The 21,821-nt window shown below is 36.3% G+C and overlaps 2 protein-coding genes across 2 annotated transcripts in view; both read right to left on the bottom strand.

The window, feature by feature from the left end:
* The window catches only part of LOC134669093 (cytosolic Fe-S cluster assembly factor Nubp1 homolog), a 285,812-nt gene that overhangs the window by 180,435 nt on the left and 83,556 nt on the right, over positions 1-21,821 (bottom strand). The window lies entirely within an intron of this gene.
* On the bottom strand, positions 18,518-20,317 carry LOC134668676 (uncharacterized). Its single transcript, XM_063526118.1, has one exon. The coding sequence runs from the start codon at positions 20,315-20,317 to the stop codon at positions 18,518-18,520; it is 1,800 nt and encodes a 599-aa protein (XP_063382188.1).

Raw genomic sequence — 21,821 nt, 5'->3', positions numbered from 1 at the left:
TCCCGGACCGAGTAGTGGAGAGCATACACAGCAGGAACTGGTATTTATAGAGAGCCAGAGAGGAGGTAAATCGCTATTACATGACGGCTATAGATACAATTTGAATAAAACTAATAAAGACAGCACTACACTATGGCGTTGCGTAAACCGTGCCGACTGTAGTGCATCTATAAAATTAGGCCCGCAGCGAAACAATGTGAGGACACCCCCAACTCCACATTCCTGCCGAAGAAACAAATTTAGAAATGAAGTAGATTTGATAATTGATTCCTGTAAAAAAGAAGTATGTAAGAATTATGCCCCCGTTAAACAGATTTTTGAAGAACAAATAACTAAATTGAATTTACATGAAAAGTCAAAAAGAAAAATAATAGAAATGGATATGTATGTGTCGAAAAAAGATACACTAAATAGAAAACGAAGAAAATTTCTAAATTTACAAAAAACCAACCCCCTAAATTTAAATGACGTCGAAGTACCTGAAATTTTGGCCACAGACTTTTTGGTATGGTGTGATGGAGACAATAATGACAAAATATTAGTATTTTGTACCAAAAAAAGTCAAAATACAATAAAAAACATTAAGGGCAAACAGTTTTTCGGAGACTCCACCTTCAAAAGAGTTCCCAAACCCTTCAAACAACTTTTCACGTTACAATTGGATATTGGAAGTAACGAAAACCATACGAATATTGTTCCAGTTGTCTATGCCCTCCTCCCTGACAAAACAAAAAGAACATATATCAGATTGTTTGAGGCACTTAAAAGAGAATTATCGCTTGACATAGACTTTTTCAAATGTGACTACGAAGTAGGCCAATACAAAGCGTTCAGAATGGTATTCCCTCAAGCTAAGTTGACTGGATGCTACTTCCATTTTAACAAAAATGTATGGGATAAGGGTGAAGAAATGAATCTCACATCAACAAAGGAAGGACGCCACGCTGTCAGATTGACCGCGAATTTACCATTGATTCCCACCGCTTGTATAGCCGACGCTTGGATTAATATTATACAAATAACACCTGATACGGACGAAATGCGGGATTTCCATCGGTATGTAAACAAGCAATGGCTTTCATTACCCATGATAAGCTGTGCCAAGGAAAGACATCGCACGACGAACAGTGTCGAAGCTTGGCATAGAAGATTGAATAGTCGAGTGGCCCGAAAGCCCACATTTGTTTATTTCTTGCAAAAAATACGCGAAGAATCCAAAATCCAAGACATTAAACTGTGTAAAAACATTTTCAACGTCAACAACAGAAAAAAGGTTGATATAAAATTCGACACTGAATATACTAAGCTGTTGACTGCGTTGGAGGAGGGTTTGATTACGCCATTTGACTTTCTGGAGAAGGTTACAGAAGTGAAAAAGTATTTAAAAATATACAAACGATAGGAACGGGATAGGTGATGCAAGAATATGAGAAATGCCACATTAGGAGCAAGAAAGTTTTTAGTTTAATAAGAAGCATTCTTTAGTTTAAAAAACGCATTTTCTCTTTGATAACAAGCATTTTAGTCCAATAGTTTAATTAAGAATAAAATGTTATTTTCACCTACAGCCTGGCGTATTATTCTTATTTACCTTACTACAGTCGCCATCAGTCGCAAATACTTCTGAGCAGCGTTAACCCATTCATTGCCGACGCTTCATATTTTTAATCATCACAGTGCCGCCTCCTTCCACGCGACGACGCGAATTCGCGTCCTCGGTATCACGTTTAGGCATAGACAGGACGCGAATTCGCGTCTTCGGCACTGAATGGGTTAACGCTGCAACCGGGCGACGATGTATATAATATATATTGACGAACACAAACACAGAAAACATCCATGACTCAGGTACAAATATCTGTGATACTTACACAAATATATACCCTCACCGGGATTCGAACCCGGGATCTCCGCTTAGCAGGCAGAGTCACTACCAACTAAGCTACGCAGGCCGTCAAAGTTATTTCTAAGTTTCAACTTACGCACTAAAAAAACACTTTTCATATTAAAATCAGTAGGTATTATTTATTATACACCGAGGCCCTGAGGAACCCAAAAGATTTTAACAGCGTACTTCAGATGATATTGATATTACTATTAATTAATGCCTTTATTGATAATAAATATGTACACTGTACAGCAAACTAACTACTTAAATCTAGAAATATTAACTAGCTTAAATCTAGAAAATTAAATAAAAACTTTAATTAATGTTATATCCAATTAAGTATTTTAACAAAATATTGTTTAGAACCAAACTAATTAATAAAGCTAAGCATGTCCATGTGAACAAATCATTAGATGAATGAAAGAAAGACAATACTATCCCTCGGCGAGAAACACGTCCCAATAAGCGGTTTCTGTAGCCTGTGGACGCCTGTGACGTCAGAAACACAATTTAGACAAAATGCATTGTAGACTACTTGCATTAAAGACGAATAGCGTTTTAGACAAGTTGCGTCTTAGACGAGAGGTATTTTTAGACCAGTTGCTTCTTAGGCGAAAAGCATTTTAGACCAGTTGCCATGGGCGTTTTAGACAAATTGGTTTTTAGACCACCTGTTTTTTAGACCAGATGCAATATAGACGAGCTGCTTTTTAGACCAGATGCTACATAGACCAGCTGCTTTTTAGACGAAACGATACTAACCCCTCCGCGCTAACTAGACATAAATCATGCGAGCGCCGGAGATTTGTCACATGGAGTCCTGATGGCGTAGGTGCACCACTGACACTGTTAACTTACAATTCTTATACCTTATTCCAAAGAAATAGAGTTCACCTGTGATCAGTTGAAATTGGTGCTGATTTGTCGCTGTTAATTGTCCATGCGTCAACCTTATTGCAATGTGATAAGTTCTACAATTGGTCAGTGGAGTTTGTTGCTAATATGTAGTACTCGTATGTACGGCAATGATGTCGCATGGCAATGTTTCCCATAGAGTTGACTCATGAGAGCGCAACGCATAGTTACACACTAATGAGGCGTCGTAAGATGTTTAAAAACCGGCAAGTCCTTGAAGCTGCGGATTCATACGTCAAAAATCTGACATATTGTTAGAGTTACAGGCTGTGCAAAAAAAAACAAGCTTGTACGAAAGCATCGACTTGGCCATTTTAGACCCATTATACCTAAACTTATTAAACAATCTTTTACATATATCCGAAAAGCTGTCAGCCACCTTACCTTTGGTTGATTTTAAAATCATTTTTCTTAGCACGACAAAACAATGTAAAAAATAAAACAACTTTCTTAACGAACTGTGCAATTCTAATAACTAAAACCAACTTAGGTAAATAAACAATAGACAAGTCTTTGTTCTTAAAATAAGTATGCACAATGTTTCGTAGTAAAATTTGGCTGCAATTACCAGGCATTCCTCTACACTTATTTCACCGTGGGTGGGAAATCTACGTGTCCCCTAAGCTGGCCCCTACCTCATTACTGATGTACATTTTTGTGAATGAACCTGCCTCCAATTCAATTTCTCAATAGGTACCCCCTTTGGAATGTTTAAAACGCTTTTGTTTGCAGGCGTCGGGGGCGAAAAGTCAACCTGTTCTTTCTTTCTTTACCGGAGTGTTTTATAATGGAGTGCTTTGGCAAGGAAAAAACTGCGTTGTGAGCAAGTAATTTTTGTTAGAGACACTAAAGCCCTAAGGCAACCATAGGGTTGACTAAAAAAGAATGCCATGAGGTATTAGATCCAGCTATTGTTACTTTTTTTGATGTGTTATAAAGTTTGAAATAAATAAATAGTAAATTAAGCCGCTACATAAAATTATAAGGAACCTATACATAACAAGCTCGAGGTTCGACTCGAGTTCTGGCAAGGCTTCCTTGTAAGGTGCAAGGTTTTCGATATTCGTTTAATCAGTAGCAAATTAGTAGACTATGCTACTTATAAAGAAGTAAAATCATAATAATAAAGCATCAATATTTTTTTTAGTAAACAAAATTATAACCTAGTCAAAGAAATATAATAAAACAGAGTTTACTTACTGAAATAATTGAAGCCAACATTTTTCGAGATCCTTACGAAATAATAGTACATTACTACAGAGGCCGGGACAAAAGGGGTTGCAGGCCGAAGACATATAGACGGCCGACCGAAGCGAGGCCGGATAGGTCTGAGCGCGGGCAACCCCATTTCCCGCCGAGGTATGTATAGTGCTTTTCTCAAACATGCAATGAAATAAATAAAATAAAAAATCCACGAAACCCAAGTTTTATTTATAGAAAAAACTAAAAGTAAACTACACCCAAAATATAACCAACACGTACCTATATCATTATCACGCGTATGTTTTACACGAGTCGTGTATTTTTACTACCCGTATATTTTCATGTATCTTTAATTTTTTCGCCTTGTATCCGTCTGACTGTCGTTTTCGTCACATAAGTTTACATAGTCTTTCATGTTGATATCATGTTTCACATACATCGTTGCTTTATGCATGGAGTAAATAAGTATAATTTCCACAGTGTCGACGAATTTGTAGTTACATTCATTTAAAATATGCCACAAAACTGTTTCTAATAAACTGTAAGCCATTTTTCTTAGTTTATCAAATAATAAAATTGCCATAAGCAACCATATACATACTTCGTCTTTGACTTGGCGGCACAGGCAGCAAGTTATTTAAAATCAATTCTGCTTACGCTGCCAATTCCAACACCTACGATTACAATTAATTTCATTATTTCGTCGGAACTCATATTAACCCTTTACCTACGGGTGTCAACCAGAGTTGCCAGTACGGCAACACCGCTGCAGTACGGGTGTCAACTATAGTTGATCGAAGTAATGGTCATGTTAAACATTTTTAAAATCAAAACGAGACCTTGTGGCTTGGTAATAGCGGTCACATTATGCACTGGGATTAGTATAGATACAAAGAAAAAAATATCATAATATTTCGGTAGATGGCTCTGACATAAACATAATTTTAAAATTACCGCTTTTTTGCTGGCAACTGGAGTTGACACCCGTACTGCAGAGGTACTAATAATTGAACTCAATATGGCGGACAATAGTGTTGTTTTAAATTTCATCGACTTGTTGTCGATATGAGAGTACGGCGTGGGAGTGTTTGGAGTGTTATTTTTAGTGTTTTTTTACCGTTTTTGGTTCAAAAAATGGAATTTAACATGTTATGAAATCATTATTAGGTACCTAATAATAATTTCACCAAAATCATAACTTGCTGAATTTCATTTTTACATTTACTGTTATCGATATATCGACAAATGTGTCGATAGACGCACATCACTTTTTTCCATAAGTGGCAAATTGTTTTTATGCAACGTTTTAAGTGATTGATATTTACGCATTATTTTCATAATTATCGTTATTTAAGTGTTTATTTGTGTTAAGTATACTATAAACTAATGTTCTTAAACTTAAACTTGTGAAATCCGCGAGTAGTAACTTAAAAATCTTCAATTTTTTAGTGACTGATATATTGCTTGATAGCAGAAAAAATAGTAAATATTATTACTCCAAGTGATTTTTTATTGATTAAACACATAATACTTATTGTGTGTGTGAAGTTTCAAGTGTGTAGCTGTAATACATCAAAAGTTACAAGTAAGTGAAATTATGCCTCACCGCTGACTCTCGCAAAAACATGCCCGTATTGGGCGGTGACGGTGTGATTCAAGGGCCCGTAGGTAAATGTAGTTACATTCATTTATGTAGTAACATGGCATTTGACTCCTTTCTGGATACGTTTTCTTGTCTGTACAACCTTTGTTTTCCAATGATGAGTATAAAAGTTAAATCTACTCGAAAATTTAAGTGGATATCTCATGGCATCAAGATATGTAGTAAAAAGAGAAGGTCCATGTTATGGGAGTACCGTTTATGTCCCACTGCCCAGAATAGAGATAGGTTTAAATTATATAATGCTAGATTTAAGAAAATTTTGACTCTAACGCAACGCTCACAAAATGATCACTTCATTAAATCTGCGAGTAATAAACCCAAGGCTACATGGCAAGTAATAAATAAAACTAAGCAGCAGTTCCCTAAGGAACCTATTCAAAAAATTATTAGAGATGATGATACTATTATTACAGATCCAACAGACATAGCAAATGAGTTCAATAACTTTTTTACTGATCAAACGCCATCAGCCCGACAAAAATATGACATAAATGTAAACTGCATTCAGTCTATGTACATGAAACCAACTGTCCCTCATGACATCTTCACAATAATTAAGTCTTTGAAAAACACTAACAGTGTCGGACATGACAACATATGCACTAAAGTTGTAAAGGAAGTTGCACATATAATTGCTGTCCCTCTTAGTTATATTATTAATTTAAGTATTGCAACTGGAGTGTATCCCGATAACTTAAAGTCTGTTATTGTAAAGCCATTACATAAAAAAGGTGAAAAAACAAATATAAAAAATTACAGGCCTATTGCTTTGGCAACAATTTTCTCAAAAATCTTTGAAAAAGTTATATACGAGGCACTGTACAGTTACTTAGATAAATTTAAACTTTTTGCAACAGAACAAAAAGGTTTCAGAAAACAGAAAACAGTAAATATGGCCATATTTGATCTCGTACAGCCCATTATAGATGCTATGGATAGGCGTAATTATATTTGTGCAGTCTTCATGGACATGACTAAGGCCTTTGATTACGTAGACCATACAATTCTCTTAAAAAAACTTAATGCATATGGAATACGAGGAAATGTGTTGGATTTATTCAGGTCATATCTAAGTAACAGAGATCAATATACAGAGCTCACTCAAATTTGTTTGAGGACTAAGCATCAAAAGTCTTTTCAATCAGAAAAACGTAAAATAAAGTATGGTGTGCCGCAAGGAAGCGTTCTTGGTCCTTTGCTGTTTTTACTTTATATCAATGACCTTCCACGAAACATCAAATATCCCATGGTCCTGTTCGCTGATGACAGTACCGTTATAATAGAATGTAAAGATATTTATCACTATGAATCTGAAATTAATAATACAATTGTTGACATAATTAAATGGCTTAATATAAATAATTTATTGATAAATCTAGATAAGACTAAAATTATCCATTTCTACCAACGTAAAATACCTCCTCCAATTTGCTGTAAATATGAAGGTCAATGTATAGAGTCTGTTGCCGACACAAAGTTTTTAGGAGTACAAATTGATGAAAATTTATCTTGGAAATCCCATACAGAAGAAATGTGCAAAAAACTTAGTCAGTATGCCTATGCCCTACATATATTAGCCAAAAAAGCAAGTCCTCACGCGGTTTTAGTAGCATATCATGGTTTTGTAGCCTCAAAGTTGCGGTATGGTATTATCTTTTGGGGAAATTCCACAAATAGAGAATTAGTTTTTAAGGCACAAAAGAGGTGCATTAGAGCAATGTGTGGAATCAAAACACCCGACAGTTGCGTACCGTATTTCAAGGACTTAAAAATTTTGACGATGCCCTCACTTTTCATTTTTGAAGTGATAATGTTTGTAAAAAACAATGCAAGCTTGTTCAAAAAACATGTTGATGTTTCTCACAGAAATCTGAGAAACAAGCATGTACACAATCTGTGCACGATTCCTGCAAATACAGCATTGTTGCGAAAGAGTGTGTATTACTTGGCCAGTAAAATATATAACAAATTGCCGATTATCTTTAAGTCACTAAGTATATTCGAATTAAAAAATAAGCTAATGACATTATTGATTGATAAATGCTATTATTCCATTACAGATTATTTAAATGATGACTTAGAGTGATTATATACTATGACAATTTGTTTTATCTTTTTAATAGGCATTAAATTGACATAATATTTATTAATTATACATAATGATACTAAATAATAATAATAGAAATCTATATTTTATATTACATCTATTAATTCTTATAACTATGTACTTGTACCTGATATTCATTATTGAATTGACATAGCTGTAAGTAGGATTACACTGTTACTCGTACGCGATGAGCATGATAGTTTAGTTTCTAGTATTAAGTTCAATGTTTTTGTACGCCGTTTGGTAAAATATAGTGAAACTGTACATATATTAACTGACCACCACTGTAATTCTACCTATATTTACAAATAAAACACTTACTTACTTACTTACTTACTTACTTACTTACTTTAAAATATGCCACAAAACTGTTTCTAATAAACTGTAAGCCATTTTTCTTAGTTTATCAAATAATAAAATTGCCATAAGCAACCATATACATACTTCGTCTTTGACTTGGCGGCACAGGCAGCAAGTTATTTAAAATCAATTCTGCTTACGCTGCCAATTCCAACACCTACGATTACAATTAATTTCATTATTTCGTCGGAACTCATATTAAAGAAAAAAATCAACAACGGACCATAAATCCAATAAAACAGAATGAAAATTTTTCAACTTTACCTCCATAACAATTTAAAAAAAAATAACTACGCGTGTTTGAGTAGACCTTTTTACCGCTAACGTTTAGATGATATTTAAATGTTTTTATTTGTGTAGTTAAATTTATAATTTAAAATTATAAAATTTGGTTAATAATGTATTATTTATTAAGTTCATGTTGATTTTATACAAATAAAACTGCAAATTATAGCAAACATTGTTTTTTGTTTTTTTTTTTATAGGCGTAGTGGCAGTGTCATTACGAACCATAAAGCCAATACTGCCTCTAGTTTTTTTTTATGGATGAATGCCACGATGCTGTGTCACAAATATCTGTGAAATGAAAATTAAAAAAGAGGACTTTGCCGGCCTAGGCCTGCAAGATTTGTATGAATTTCCATTAAATACCTTTTGTCCTAGCCGCACCTGAAACGTCATACTTCGCAGCCTATTATAAGGAACATAACATCAATATTTCATTGCATGTTTGAGAAAAATAATAAATATTCCCTTCTTAAGCACCCGCCCCCCGGGCCCTGGTGTACCGCAAAGTGTAAAATCCCAATAACAGTAAGGCAAAGTATCAGTTTACGGAATAAATATGGCATCATACGTCCCGTTCACCGGGTACTCGTTAATGGCAGGCATTAGACAATGAGGATCGCATTACATCTGCGTAGCCTTACATCCAGAAGGATCTAAGTTACGTCCACTGACTTGAAACGTATATAGGGTGATTCAGGAGACGTGAGCAGGATCAGTCCTACGCATTCAGTAGGTATATAAATGTTAGCTACTGTTTTATACCAGTATTTAGTAAGAATCGCGTTTATTATTCTGTTGAAAAAAGTTTTGTACGATTTACGATATGTATGTTGTCACCCTATAGTTAGAACATTACCTACTGTGTGTCATGTAAGTAGGTCCCATGTCCGTTTGCCTAATGAAAGGTTTTCTCGAAAACGGGAACATTTCATTTTACAAAAGTAACTAGTTCTCGGTTTGACCATAAGTTCAAACCGTATTATCATTAAAACGTTCCTTTATAAAAAAAAAGTTAGGTAAATTAAAATTTAAATTTATTTATTTAAATTTATTTCTGACGATCACAATATAGATTCTTATAAATTGACATTAATGTAATTTGTACTGTAATCATATGTTGTGAAATAAATAAATCTAATCTAATCTAATTCATTAGTCAGGGTTATTCCTTCTCTTTGAGCATAAAAATATGCCTAAACAGCACTTCATTTGTACAGGTATAGGGACATAGGATAATATGTACATGTCTACAAACACCTATAATTCCTTACGGTATTTTAACACGGAAACACAAAGATGGTTAGCGGGTTGCTTGATAATTTCTTCTGACCACAAACGATTGCAAATCTCGCCATTCGTAATATGAACCTTATTCATAAGAAGAAAGGTATATATTTTTTAAAGTTACTGAAATTAGGTACCGTTTTAGTTGATATATTTTATTGCATTGCATGTACTTAAATTATACATGTAAAATTAAAATGTGCGACTTCTTCGTAACAAAACTTGATACATACTGCTGTATTCGAACTTCAACATATTCACAAAAGACGACACGTACTAGATCCATTCTAGATGCGTTATAGTTTAGATATCGACTATGTAGTTCTCTTTTGCAGCGCAATTCGGGCAACCAATGTCACTTACGTTAGATAAGTAAGATATCTATTAGATGTGAATGGGATCTCTAAGTCATATCCCGCGGAAATTGTTCAAGAGTATCTCCAGATTCGCGCAAATGTCAAATTTGACAGGTTAGATCTTAAATATATCGTTATCGTATCTTGGTGATGTCTAAAAGATATCTAATAGATGTCTATTTCAAATTTCGAATCGGGCCCCTAGTACGAAAGTGGGTAGGAAATAAAAGAAAAGTATACATTTTATGAAATCTAATAAAATGTTGGATGCGAAACAGTACTAATTTATTTGAATCTTAGTTAAACAGTATTACAGATTGTAATTAGCCTATAGGTACAACTAGGAAACCAATAAAGTTATTTTATTACCTATAGGTACTAAATATTATTGCGTTTAAGATATCTATTTCAGTTTATAGTTTATACTTATACTAGTTCTTCTTTATTACATACTTCGTATTGTTTACTTTGTATTGGATAGGTATCTTTATTATTACTAACTATATAAAATGCTTAACATATATGTAAGTTATATTTATATGCTGACTTAATGATTCACCCTAAATCATTTAATGATACCTATTTACGCACTAAAGCTTTAGGTAAAACGGGCTGCTTAATATGTATGTGCCTATATAAAAAAAACGGTTTATTTATACGTTTATTTTAATTACTCCATCTGGCAGTAATTACCACGGTATTCGTATCTAATTGACCGGACTACGTAAATAGTCTAATGCACAAACAGTACTAAACGCATCCGTACCTGCCTTCTAAATATAGTCCTGGAAATGCACTGTTCGTTTCCGTTTCAACAAAGCCGTAAATCTTCACTAACTGTGACCGTAAATTCGACTTTATGTCTTTAGCGACAAGTTACTTTTTGGAAGAAGGATTAGTATGGATATAAGCGGTTTTGAAAGTTACTGGTTTGTAAATAGAAAGGATCGGGTAACGCTCTCTAATGATGCAGCATTATTTTTGTTCACATACGGGTTGCAGTACAAGATTAATTAGGTACTGTTAACTTTAACTACCTATGGGTCAATTATGGAATAATCGGTTAGGATTCGCGTTTAAAACAATAAAACCTTACTGACTACTAGGAATCTGATTTTTCTAGTATTCCGGTGATTTTTTTAATATTTTGAAATAAAAATATTAAAAAACACGGCAACAAAATTGGAAATTAATTTAGACACTTAATCAATTACATTTTAACACTTCGTACTTGCAACTAATCGGCAGCAATTAAATCACAGATTTATTCGCATACGGATTATTTTCCGCACTTCAATTTCAAAGGTTCCATACTTCACAGATTTTGCGGATAAAAAACGCACGGCAGAAATCCGTAATGCACGCATATCCTTATTAAAGTGCTTTGTGGACTTATTTGTGTAAAAAAAATCTATGTAGAGGCACATGTTATGTGCACGTCGTCATACCCATAAATATTATAATGCCCTTAACTAACACTGAACTTAATCCCAATTCTAATTTCTATAAACAAACCTCCATTCATATCTTCATAGGTGTGTACAATTGTACATGATTATAATCAACGAATGTTAAGTAGACAACAATTGAGTCAAAATTCAATTGTCCACACGGCCAACTAAGAAGGTCTTATCTCACATAATTTTCTATTGAAATAGGTCTATATGATTATGTGTGCACAATCTTCGATCTCCCGTCGAAAACAACACTGATTTCTTCCCGAGTGCGACCTCTTTTGTACTAGTATAAGTGTGCTCTGAACTCACAATATTTTGCTTAACATCTAGAGGTCTTTCTACACTGGTTTGGTTCGAGCAATGCGTTTGGTACGAAAGTAATAGCATCCTAAGCAAAGATCCCTCACGACAATGCCTCCAAATGAAATTACCTTTAGCAATCGACTAAGCCGATTATGGGCAATCGATTCTATATCGATATTACCGGCTTATCGATTGTCGTCGGGTTCGATTTGTTCCGTGGGAGTAACTGGCTGTTTTAAATTAGGTTTTATTGTACTGTGTAAATATGTTATTTTATTGCTGCAATCGAGACTGTTTGTATTGCTAATATACCTAAAATATACAGACAGAAATTCAGTCAATACTAGTGTACCTTTCACAACCAGTACTGTGTTAATATTTCTTAAAGATGTACCGATTACAGAACATTTATATTTTGAACGAGTATTGAATCCTAAAACACGCCGGCTTAATCGATGATAGGCAACATTTATCGCCTGAAATATGAGTTTAGGTTTAGATAAATTAAAATAACGAGCCAATAATGTGATGTGTTTACATAAATTCATGCATTATCGAAATCTACGATCATATTGTAAACTGAACTAGAATATGTGCGCATACTTATCACTCAAATCTCTAAACCTTATCACAGGTTAGGATCCTATTCAAATAATATTCTAATATCCTTTACGTTTTAAACTCATGCGATTCTAAAATATATCTTATCATGTGCTGGATAAAGTTGACAGTTCAATATAGAGAGTCATGTGGACGGGAAATCAGTCGAATTCATAGTATTTGGAGCACCAATTATATGGAAATTCAAACGTAATCCTATTAAAGGTTTTATCTCGGTCTCATTTTACAGTGGGCGAATTGGATAGGTTCCTATAACTGTATCAGGTAGGGTAACAGTAAGTAGGATGTCAATCAAATCCATGGGTAAGGTAATAAATTGTGGTTTAGGTACCTACTCTTCGAATCAAGATAAAAATGAAAATTGCCTGAATGTAATACACTTTTCATAAATAATATACTTACCTATGCTTACTTACATGTTACATGTACCTTTACGATTGGCTGCCCTTTTCAGGAGTATAGAATCCACCTTTTGTTACATATTTATAATATCCGCAACACAATAGCAGGCCTACAAAAAAAAATTTGAGACATTGTGATTCGGCTAAATTCTTAGTTAAGTCCTTTCAAAGCAGGGCCGGAAATTTTAAGAATAGGAAACCTAAACCGTCAAAACAAAAGGAAAGCCGCAGGTCACCATTCCATTCGCTCATTCCGCTCGGTTCAGTCGGTCAGCGCGGAAAGGAGCTGTCTCCTTATCTGCATCTTAATGCGCGACCCGATGCTCCTGCGCCGATAATGGACATAGAATGGCATAGAGTTATATTATGCTGATTGCGTCTATAAACGTTCTGCAAGCAGTGTTTGTGAGAAATTCGAATAGTTGCTACTTCTCATAAGGGCTTTCAAAGCAAAGAAGTGCAGGGTTTCAGATAAAAATCCATGAATAAAAGTAGCAATATAGCAAGTCGTAATTTTTCTTTTCGTCATACGCTCAAAGTACAGTAAAATTTCCGTACAAAGTATTCATTGCTCTTTACTAGATGTTACAAACGCAAAAAAATAAGCGATTCTATTTTTTTTTCTAAATCTGCATGCAAATATCCATGTTATTCTTTAGTAATGTGTATAATAATTAAAAGCACCAGTTATGAATTCAACAAATGCGTTGAATTAAAAAAAATAGCTACCTACATTAAATATGTACCTACTGCAAGAAAGTGTAAACTTTAATTGTAAATATTCTTTACCTGGGCCCTTTCTTGTCATTCTCCTGTGCCGGCATCTCGCGGCCTATCGCGCAAACTATCGCGACCGGGCCAAACATCTAAATTAATTAAATACTGTTCAGCGTTCGTATTTGTATTTATTGTGGGTGGATGCTGTCTGGAGAGATTTACGGCGTTTGAATAGCCTTCCCTTTTGTTTGTTTACGTCAGCATTGGTAGAAATTTAATTAAGAAACTTTTTGTTAGGGCATAAAACGCCCTTAAAATATTTTTATCCAGGGATCCAATGACTTTATTTAAAAATTACTTTTACGCCTTATTCTTCTTCTTCCTCGCGTTATCCCGGCAGCCTGGGGATAGATGAGCCTGGGGTCCGCTTGACAACTAATCCCATGATTTGACGTAGGCACCAGTTTTACGAAAGCGACTGCCCCATCTGACCTTCCAACCCAGAGGGTAAACTACCTTATTGGGATTAGTCCGGTTTCCTCACGATGTTTTCCTTCACCGAAAAGCGAATGGTAAATATCAAATGATATTTCGTACATAAGTTCCGAAAAACTCATTGGTACGCGCCGGGGTTTGAACCCGCGACCTCCAGATTGCAAGTCGCACGCTCTTACCGCTAGGCCACCAGCGCTCACTTTTACGCCTTATTATTTTTAAATAATAAACAATGAAATCCAAATGTCATCATCAGCTACTTTTTTTCGTCAAAAGTAGTTTAGAAGAAGTAAATTTTGTTGTTTGTTATATTACATACCTATTTTATTTTTTAAACACCACTCATTTGTTCAAATATACTGAAGTATGCCAATATACACTGGTAGTGGTAGGTTTTCTTAATTCAGTAGGTAGCTACTTAAAATACGAGTATGTAGATATCTACTGATAAAACATATCATTCGCGTTACTACGATAAAAGCCCAGCAACCGTAGCGTGATAGCTTTTGCTTCCTACATAGTCATCTAGTTCAGCGGTCGGCAACCAGCGGCCCGCGGGCCGCATGCGGCCGGCGAACCTCTCACTTGCGGCCCGCGAGCCTCCCTGGCTATTTTGTATGTAGGTAATATTGACAAATGACAATGTCTGATAGTCATAAATATTAGCAAAGTGCGGCCAAAGGTTGCCGACCGCTGATCTAGTTGGATGCAATTATGAAAATACAATGTCACTTAATAAAATAACAACTTAATACTGCTAGTATTCAAGCCAAATGTCAGCATTTAACAACTTCGCTATCCAAGGTCTTAGCCCAAAGGTTATCGCCAGGAATTCAAGAGATAGAGCTCCCCGAAATCATTTACCGTAACTCTTAATAACTTGTGCGTATGCATAATAAATAAAAGTAACTTACGGTAATTTCCTACAAACCAAAGCCTTTTTGGGTTTGAGAACTGTTTTAAATGTCGGAGGTGAACATCAAAGCTTTTTAATACGAAAAGTTAATTATAGAGTTTGTTTGAAATATCAAAGAAGTTTTAAGAAATGTATAATCTGATTTAACGTTGTCTCCGTTATTGTTCTACTCGAGACTCAGCATATTAGAGTGATAATATGGCCTACAAAAAACGAAATACTATAAAAAAATAACCAGTAAGTAATCACATTGTTAATAGGTTTGCATAAGTATACCTACTATAAATTAGTAATCGACGTGCGTTGTGAGTTCTTTGTTTTTGGCCGTGTTCTGATTTTAGTCCCCTTTCCGACCTAGTGCCTACTGATAACCTAAATATTTCGTAATATTTTTTAAGATTTAAATACATACATACACTTAACTTGTTCTTAATCTTTATCTCGTTCAACACTAATCAATTTAAAAAAAACAGTCCAACCATGATTACAATCTCTACTAAAATAAAGTCTATCACGTTTACCTAAGGCTCTTCTTCCCGTGATTATCTGAGGCCCAAAATAATTAGGGGTCCAAACACGTAATCAAATGGGTGGTGCTTGGAGTCAATAACGCGTAATGATAATGATTGTGGAGGTGTGAGCTGGTGACTTAAAGCTCCCGCTGTGGGCTTTTGGTTCTTACCGGGACCAGTTAATTTAAAGAGTGGCATCCTTAGTGAAGAGGTTGAGTGGCAGCCCAAACAGCATACTGAACACCATTGCAGAGAGATGGCAGGGGCGCTTCCAGGAGCACTGGAACCGTTTGCATTGCTCACTAGGTTATGTATGATTGTGTTTTGTCTGTGATAATAGTTATGTTAGAAATGCTGCTTAATTGACATACAATATTATTAATAAAACACCTCTTTTACCATCAAATTATTTCTATTTTGATTCGACTTATAAATATTAAACAAAATAAGGTCATTGAGTAGCATTTTAACACAGTATTGCACTGAGGCATCCGGTATAGTATTCCATGTTTTAGTTAATACTTATTAAAAGAATCACTTAAGTTATGTAAGTTGAACATACACCATAATTCATTTCATAATATGAAAAGATTTTATAAATGTTTAATAGAAGTAATAAATGTAATATTCGTTTAAAAGTTATCATAGCAAGGGTGTAAGCAAAAAAGGTTTGTTTTGGAGGCATGCAATATGGCGTCGACTGTAAGAAAACTATGACTGTGCTCGTTGTTGATATTGAAATATAAGTAATAATAAGTGTAAACATTAAACTGTGGTTTGATTTTATTAAATCAGAAGTGACAAGGAACATTTACGTCCACGTACGTATTTGCAGATTAACCGCGTCTTGACCGGTAAGTGCCAATTGCATTGTTTATGTTTACGTTTCTATGAACCGGCTACCGGCTAGTTCAACCGAAAACGACCAACCTTTTTCCCTCCTAGTGGTCGATAAGTACTTGTTTTCAATGAATACGCTGATTAAAGATACAATTTCATTTCATTATCTAAACAGTTATTTTAATGTTTCTTTTCGTTTTTTCGGAAAATGTTACTTATTCGAGGTTCTTATGGATATCACGATAATGCTATGTTGATCTAATCCTTCTTTGTAAACGAAATGTTCATGAAATTATAGTGGATCTAATTGAAGTCACATAGTTATTTGCATAATTATCTAACTGCAACCTATTGACAGTCCCAATTTTGTAAACTATTTCGCTTAGCCGAATTATAGCTGGAGTCTGAAATAGGAATCTTATTGCTGTGACCGGAAGGTTCAAATTACAATTTCAGTTAATTTTGATATTAGAACAATTGCAGTTTTAACTTTGCATGGCAATATACACGGTATATTCTAAGACTATTTATTTAGTTTGCATTAATCATTAATGTACAACAATTCATTGAGGAGTCGGATACACTAACCTATTTCTGATTAAAATTATTGTTCGAGTTACAAATTTTGATACATTCAGTTTTGCTTGCATAATGATATGCGGGCAGTACCTATCATGGTTAAGCGATTGAGACAGATCGTGTTACTCATTTTACTTGGACTGTTTGTTTAATATTGTTTGAACTTTTACCATGTGTTGTAAATGGGTGAACTTAAACATTGCTGACAGCGGGGTATGTGAATTATGCACTGCATCCTTTCCTTGGGCAGTCAATTTTAGAGTTGCAAAAGCTTATGGTTATAGAGTGTTCGCTTGCTGTGAAGTGGACCCTACACACAATATATATAAATATATAAACTTATTTATAAAATAGTAAACTAGTCATAAAAATTAAATTTTATTTAGATAAGATATTATTTATTGTACAATACAATGATACAATACACAATGATACAATGTTCATTAATTATATACCTACATATCATATAAGTAGGTACAGTATTGTTACTAACCTTGAATTTAGCTCAGCATGGATGGAGTAAAGCAGTTCAACTTTAACTAGTTGAAGATTTTGAAATTGACTTCTGGTAGGATTGTGCATAAAAGGTACAGTCGGCATTATTAATAAAATTTGGTCAATATTGTTTTGTTTGAAGAACTCCCTGCATAGGTGCAAACAGTATTTTATTGTACCTGCCTAACACAATATTTTTTTTAATGCTAGTTTTACTGATAACCATTTCCTAATCTGTATGCATTTAACTGATCAAATAGTTTTCTTTTTTTTCTCAATATTCTTTGGTATTATTTTGGAGTAGTAGAATATTGGGAATTCTGGCCCATTTTCTTTTTGGAGTAGTAGAATATTGGGAATTCTAGCCCATTTTCTTTGGTAATCATAAATTATTATACATGAATTAAAATAAAACTTTTAATTCCAGAAGACATATATGGCTCGGTTTCGGTTATATTATATGTACAATAGTGTAAATATCTTAGTCGATTTAGTTAAGAGTTATTAGTTTTAATATCTAATGTTTATTGCTTGTACCTAATAGAAAATGGTTATGTTACCTTAGCTATTATTCTTTCTCTCGTTTTACAACTATTCTTAACATTTTAAAAGAAAATTGCCACGTACAGTCGTGCAGTCAAGAACTCATTTAGTTACTATTACCTGATTTTAACAAAAAAATCCTGATTAAATAATTGTTGTGATTGCTTCATACTGTTAACTTAAACAAATAGTTTATTATTATAAGTAAGATGTCAGATCGAGGCTTCACGCCTTCGGGCCCTGTTCCTATGCGCACAGACACGTCCTGTGAACGACCAAACTCTGATCATACAACGCGTAAAAGGCGGCGACGACGCTCACGCAACCATGACTCCAAGGAGTCTAGAGAGTCACGTCGTCGTACTCGTGATCGCCGTAATCGACGATTGAGATGCGAGTCGTACTCTTCACGCGACACACATTCGGCGTCATCATAAGTCATAAGTCATAAGTCATAAGTCATTTATTCATAAAACCAATTTACACGTTATATAAGAACATATTTACAATATGCCGTGAACAAACAAAACTCAATTTGAAATAAACCTAACAGTTAAATAAATCTAACTAAGAGTTACTTGACATCTCTTTTATGAAAATTTAGGTACTCGTCATAGTCGTAGAACGGGTGCTCAACAAGCCAGCGTTTGAGGCGACATTTAAAACTGCTCAAGCTCTGGGCGCTGGTGATGCTATAGGGCAGGTTGTTGTAGACGGCGGGCCCCATGATGTGGGTGAGCTTGGCCGACTTGGCCATTTTACAGCCCACGCCAACGAGCTTGTGGGCGTTACGTGTGTTGTACTTGTGTACCATGCTATGCGTTTTGTAGGCCGAAAGATTTGACCTCACATACATAGCCACCTGCAAGATGACTATTGCTGGTAAAGTCAGCACCCCCAGCTTTTTAAAATAGGGTCGTGCAGGAGTGTTGTGCGGGATACGGGCGATTATCCTGACCGCGCGCTTCTGGAGACGGAATACCCTTTCCCACTCGGCACAGCGTCCCCATAGCTCCGCACCATACTGGAGCAGCGAGTGCACCGTGGCAAAATAGCACGAGCGCGCGACCTCGTCCGACACCAACCTAGTTACTCGTCCTAATGCAAAGCACGCACTGCCGATTCTTCCGCTGAGTCTGTCAATATGATGGTCCCACTTCAGACAGGTGTCAATTTCGAACCCTAGGAAACCGGTGCTACTTAATTGGTCTAAAGCGGTTCCATTTGCAGACACAGCAAGTGGCCTCGTGCTGCGACCCGATAGATTGAAGACCAGGTAGTGGGTCTTCTTGAGGTTTAGCGCTAGACCATTGACATTAAACCACTGTGCAAGCTGGGCCGCGGTTTCATTTAATTTCTCTTCTATGGCGTCCACCGATTGCGCTGTGACGATTGCAGCAACATCATCTGCGTACATAAGGATTTCAGCAGCCTGTATTGCATGCGGCAGATCGTTCAGTAACAACGAGAATAATATGTTTGAAACCGATGAGCCCTGGGCTACGCCCATGGTAGTTTCTAGTGGGTCCGACTTAGCCTTTCCACCGTCTCCGATCACAATTTGAGATCTTTGCTGCAGAAGGCTCTCGAACAAGGAAAGTGTCGGGCCGTCGATGCCATAGTGCTTTAGCTTGCTGGTAAGGACTGCATGGTCTGCGACGTCAAAGGCCTTGGACAGGTCGCAGCACAATAGAGCAACCTGCTGCTTCCTCTCCCTTGCGTCGACCACGCATCGGACCACCTCACGAGACAGTGTGGTTGTAGAGCGGCCCGCACGGTAGGCGTGTTGTCTATCGGATACGGCGCTAGTCGACTCAAGAAAACTTGTCAAGCGGCTGCTGAGACCGTTTTCAAAGACCTTTGCCATCGCGGGGATAATAGCGATAGGCCTGTACGCATCCATATCCCCTCTTTTACCCTTACCTTTAAAGATTGGAGCTATTTTGCTGATTTTAAGAGATTTAGGGTAGGTGCCCTCCCTTATACAGCGATTGAATAGTTCCGTCATGGCGTAGGCTAAGGGGGCTGGAGCAGCCCTCAGAAGCTTCATATTTATCCCATAGATGTCCAATGAGGCTTTAGGAGGTATGAGAGAGGTTATCAAACGATACACTTCCTCCACGCCGAATGGTCGGAGCCTAAGGGAACGATCCGCAGCCGGCAGCGCGGCGCGCAGCTGGCGTAGGGCGCGGGCGCCGTCGGCGCGCGGCGCGGCGCACGCCAACGCGGCGCTGAGGAACCTGGTGTTTAGCGCATTGACCGCGGCTCTCTTACTTGTGAACTGCGACCCATCGGTGTCAACAATCACCTCTGTGACATCCAATCGTGGGCAGTTATTTTTACCCCTTTCCTTGTTCACGACATTCCAAAGCATTTTAGATTTATTGTTGCCGGTTTTAATCATGTTACTATAGTAATTAGACTTTTTCTTCCTAATTAATATTTCATATTGCAATTTGATGTCAGTTATAAAATTACTAATATTTTCATTACTCATATGTCGCTTTCCTAATTCAATCATGTCAAATAAAAAAGATTTAAATAATTTAATGTCATTGTTAATCCAGGTTGGGCAATCTCTAAACAAATTCATTCTTAGTGGGAAACAGATGTCAAATTTACTTGCTATAATATTTATAAGTGACGTTGCAAGGCTACTGGCGTCACTGTTTTTTGCAAAAATCAAACTCCAGTCGACGCTCTCAATAGCGGCAGAAAAATTTAATTGATTTGACTGTGTGAAACTTCTTAAGTACTTATGTGTCACTTTTTTTGAGCGATTATTTCGTAGTTGCAGTACTCCCAAAACCGCGAAATGATCACTCAAATTCGTAATGACAGGTTCAACACTAACGAAATCTATTGATAAGTTCGAATATAAGTGGTCGAGGCATGTTGATGTAGTGGCAGTGACGCGAGTGGGAAAGTCGACCTTATTCACCATACCATGGGTAGATAGTAAATCGGACCATCTGTTTATGTCCGCGTTTGGTTCGCCTAAGCAGTTAATGTTAAAGTCACCCAAAATTAAACAATTAAGATGGGCTTCACTTATCTTATTGAGCAACCGTTCTAATTCTATCAGAAACTCGTTATTGCTAATTAAGTTAGTTCGATAGATGCAAACTATCGTTATATCGAAGTCGAGTAGATCTATTGCCGATATTTCACAATATCTTTCAGTCGATAATTGAACTAGGTCGGTGTTCTCTAGACATTTAATATTATCCCGCGTAAAAATACAAGAACCACCGTGCGCAGTAATATTCCTACAGTAACTAGATGCTAATTTGTACCCGTTAAGATTCACACACTTTAATTTATCGATAGACAACCAATGCTCAGATATCGCAAGAATATCACACTTTATTTCGTCTTCTAGCAGCACTTCCAGTCGTAGCGTTTTATTTTCTATAGCAGCTATGTTTTGATGGCATACTTTAATTGTTGTGAGGTCGTTCTGCGGCGGTGACGCATTCCTACTGTTCCGAGCGGCCGGAGGTCGAGCTAGACGTGCGCTCGCGCCGGCTGTCGTTGAGAATGGCGGCGGGCCGCGGTCCGCCAGTCCCCCTCCGAAACCACTCCGATATCTTTACACCCGGTGGCCACGAAGTAGGCGTGTAGATTTGCTCGGTTATACTTTCCGGATAGCTCACGACGAAGGCGGCATGTAGGTTCGTCTTAATACTACGTTTTTCTACATTAATACTTTTGCATGGGATGCGTTGTTGTAAGTATTTTAATACATTTTGCGTCGTTGTTTCCGGTCTAAAGGACCAGGCCTGGACATACTTAATACGTTCAACGGTCAAAATATCGTCATCTTTGTTTCCTGCGCCAGTGAAAACTCGACGGCGTTTTCGGCTGACTGTGTGCCA

The sequence above is a fragment of the Cydia fagiglandana genome, chromosome 11, assembly GCF_963556715.1.
Source record: "Cydia fagiglandana chromosome 11, ilCydFagi1.1, whole genome shotgun sequence".
In the NCBI taxonomy this organism is placed as follows: Eukaryota; Metazoa; Arthropoda; class Insecta; order Lepidoptera; family Tortricidae; genus Cydia; species Cydia fagiglandana.
The sequence above is the reverse complement of the archived record's forward strand: the minus strand, read 5'-3'. Positions and strand labels throughout refer to the sequence as shown.

What these genes read in the sequence shown, in the direction of transcription:
- LOC134668676 (XM_063526118.1), bottom strand. Translation starts at nt 20,317, where the DNA reads ATGCTTTGGAATGTCGTGAACAAGGAAAGGGGTAAAAATAACTGCCCA.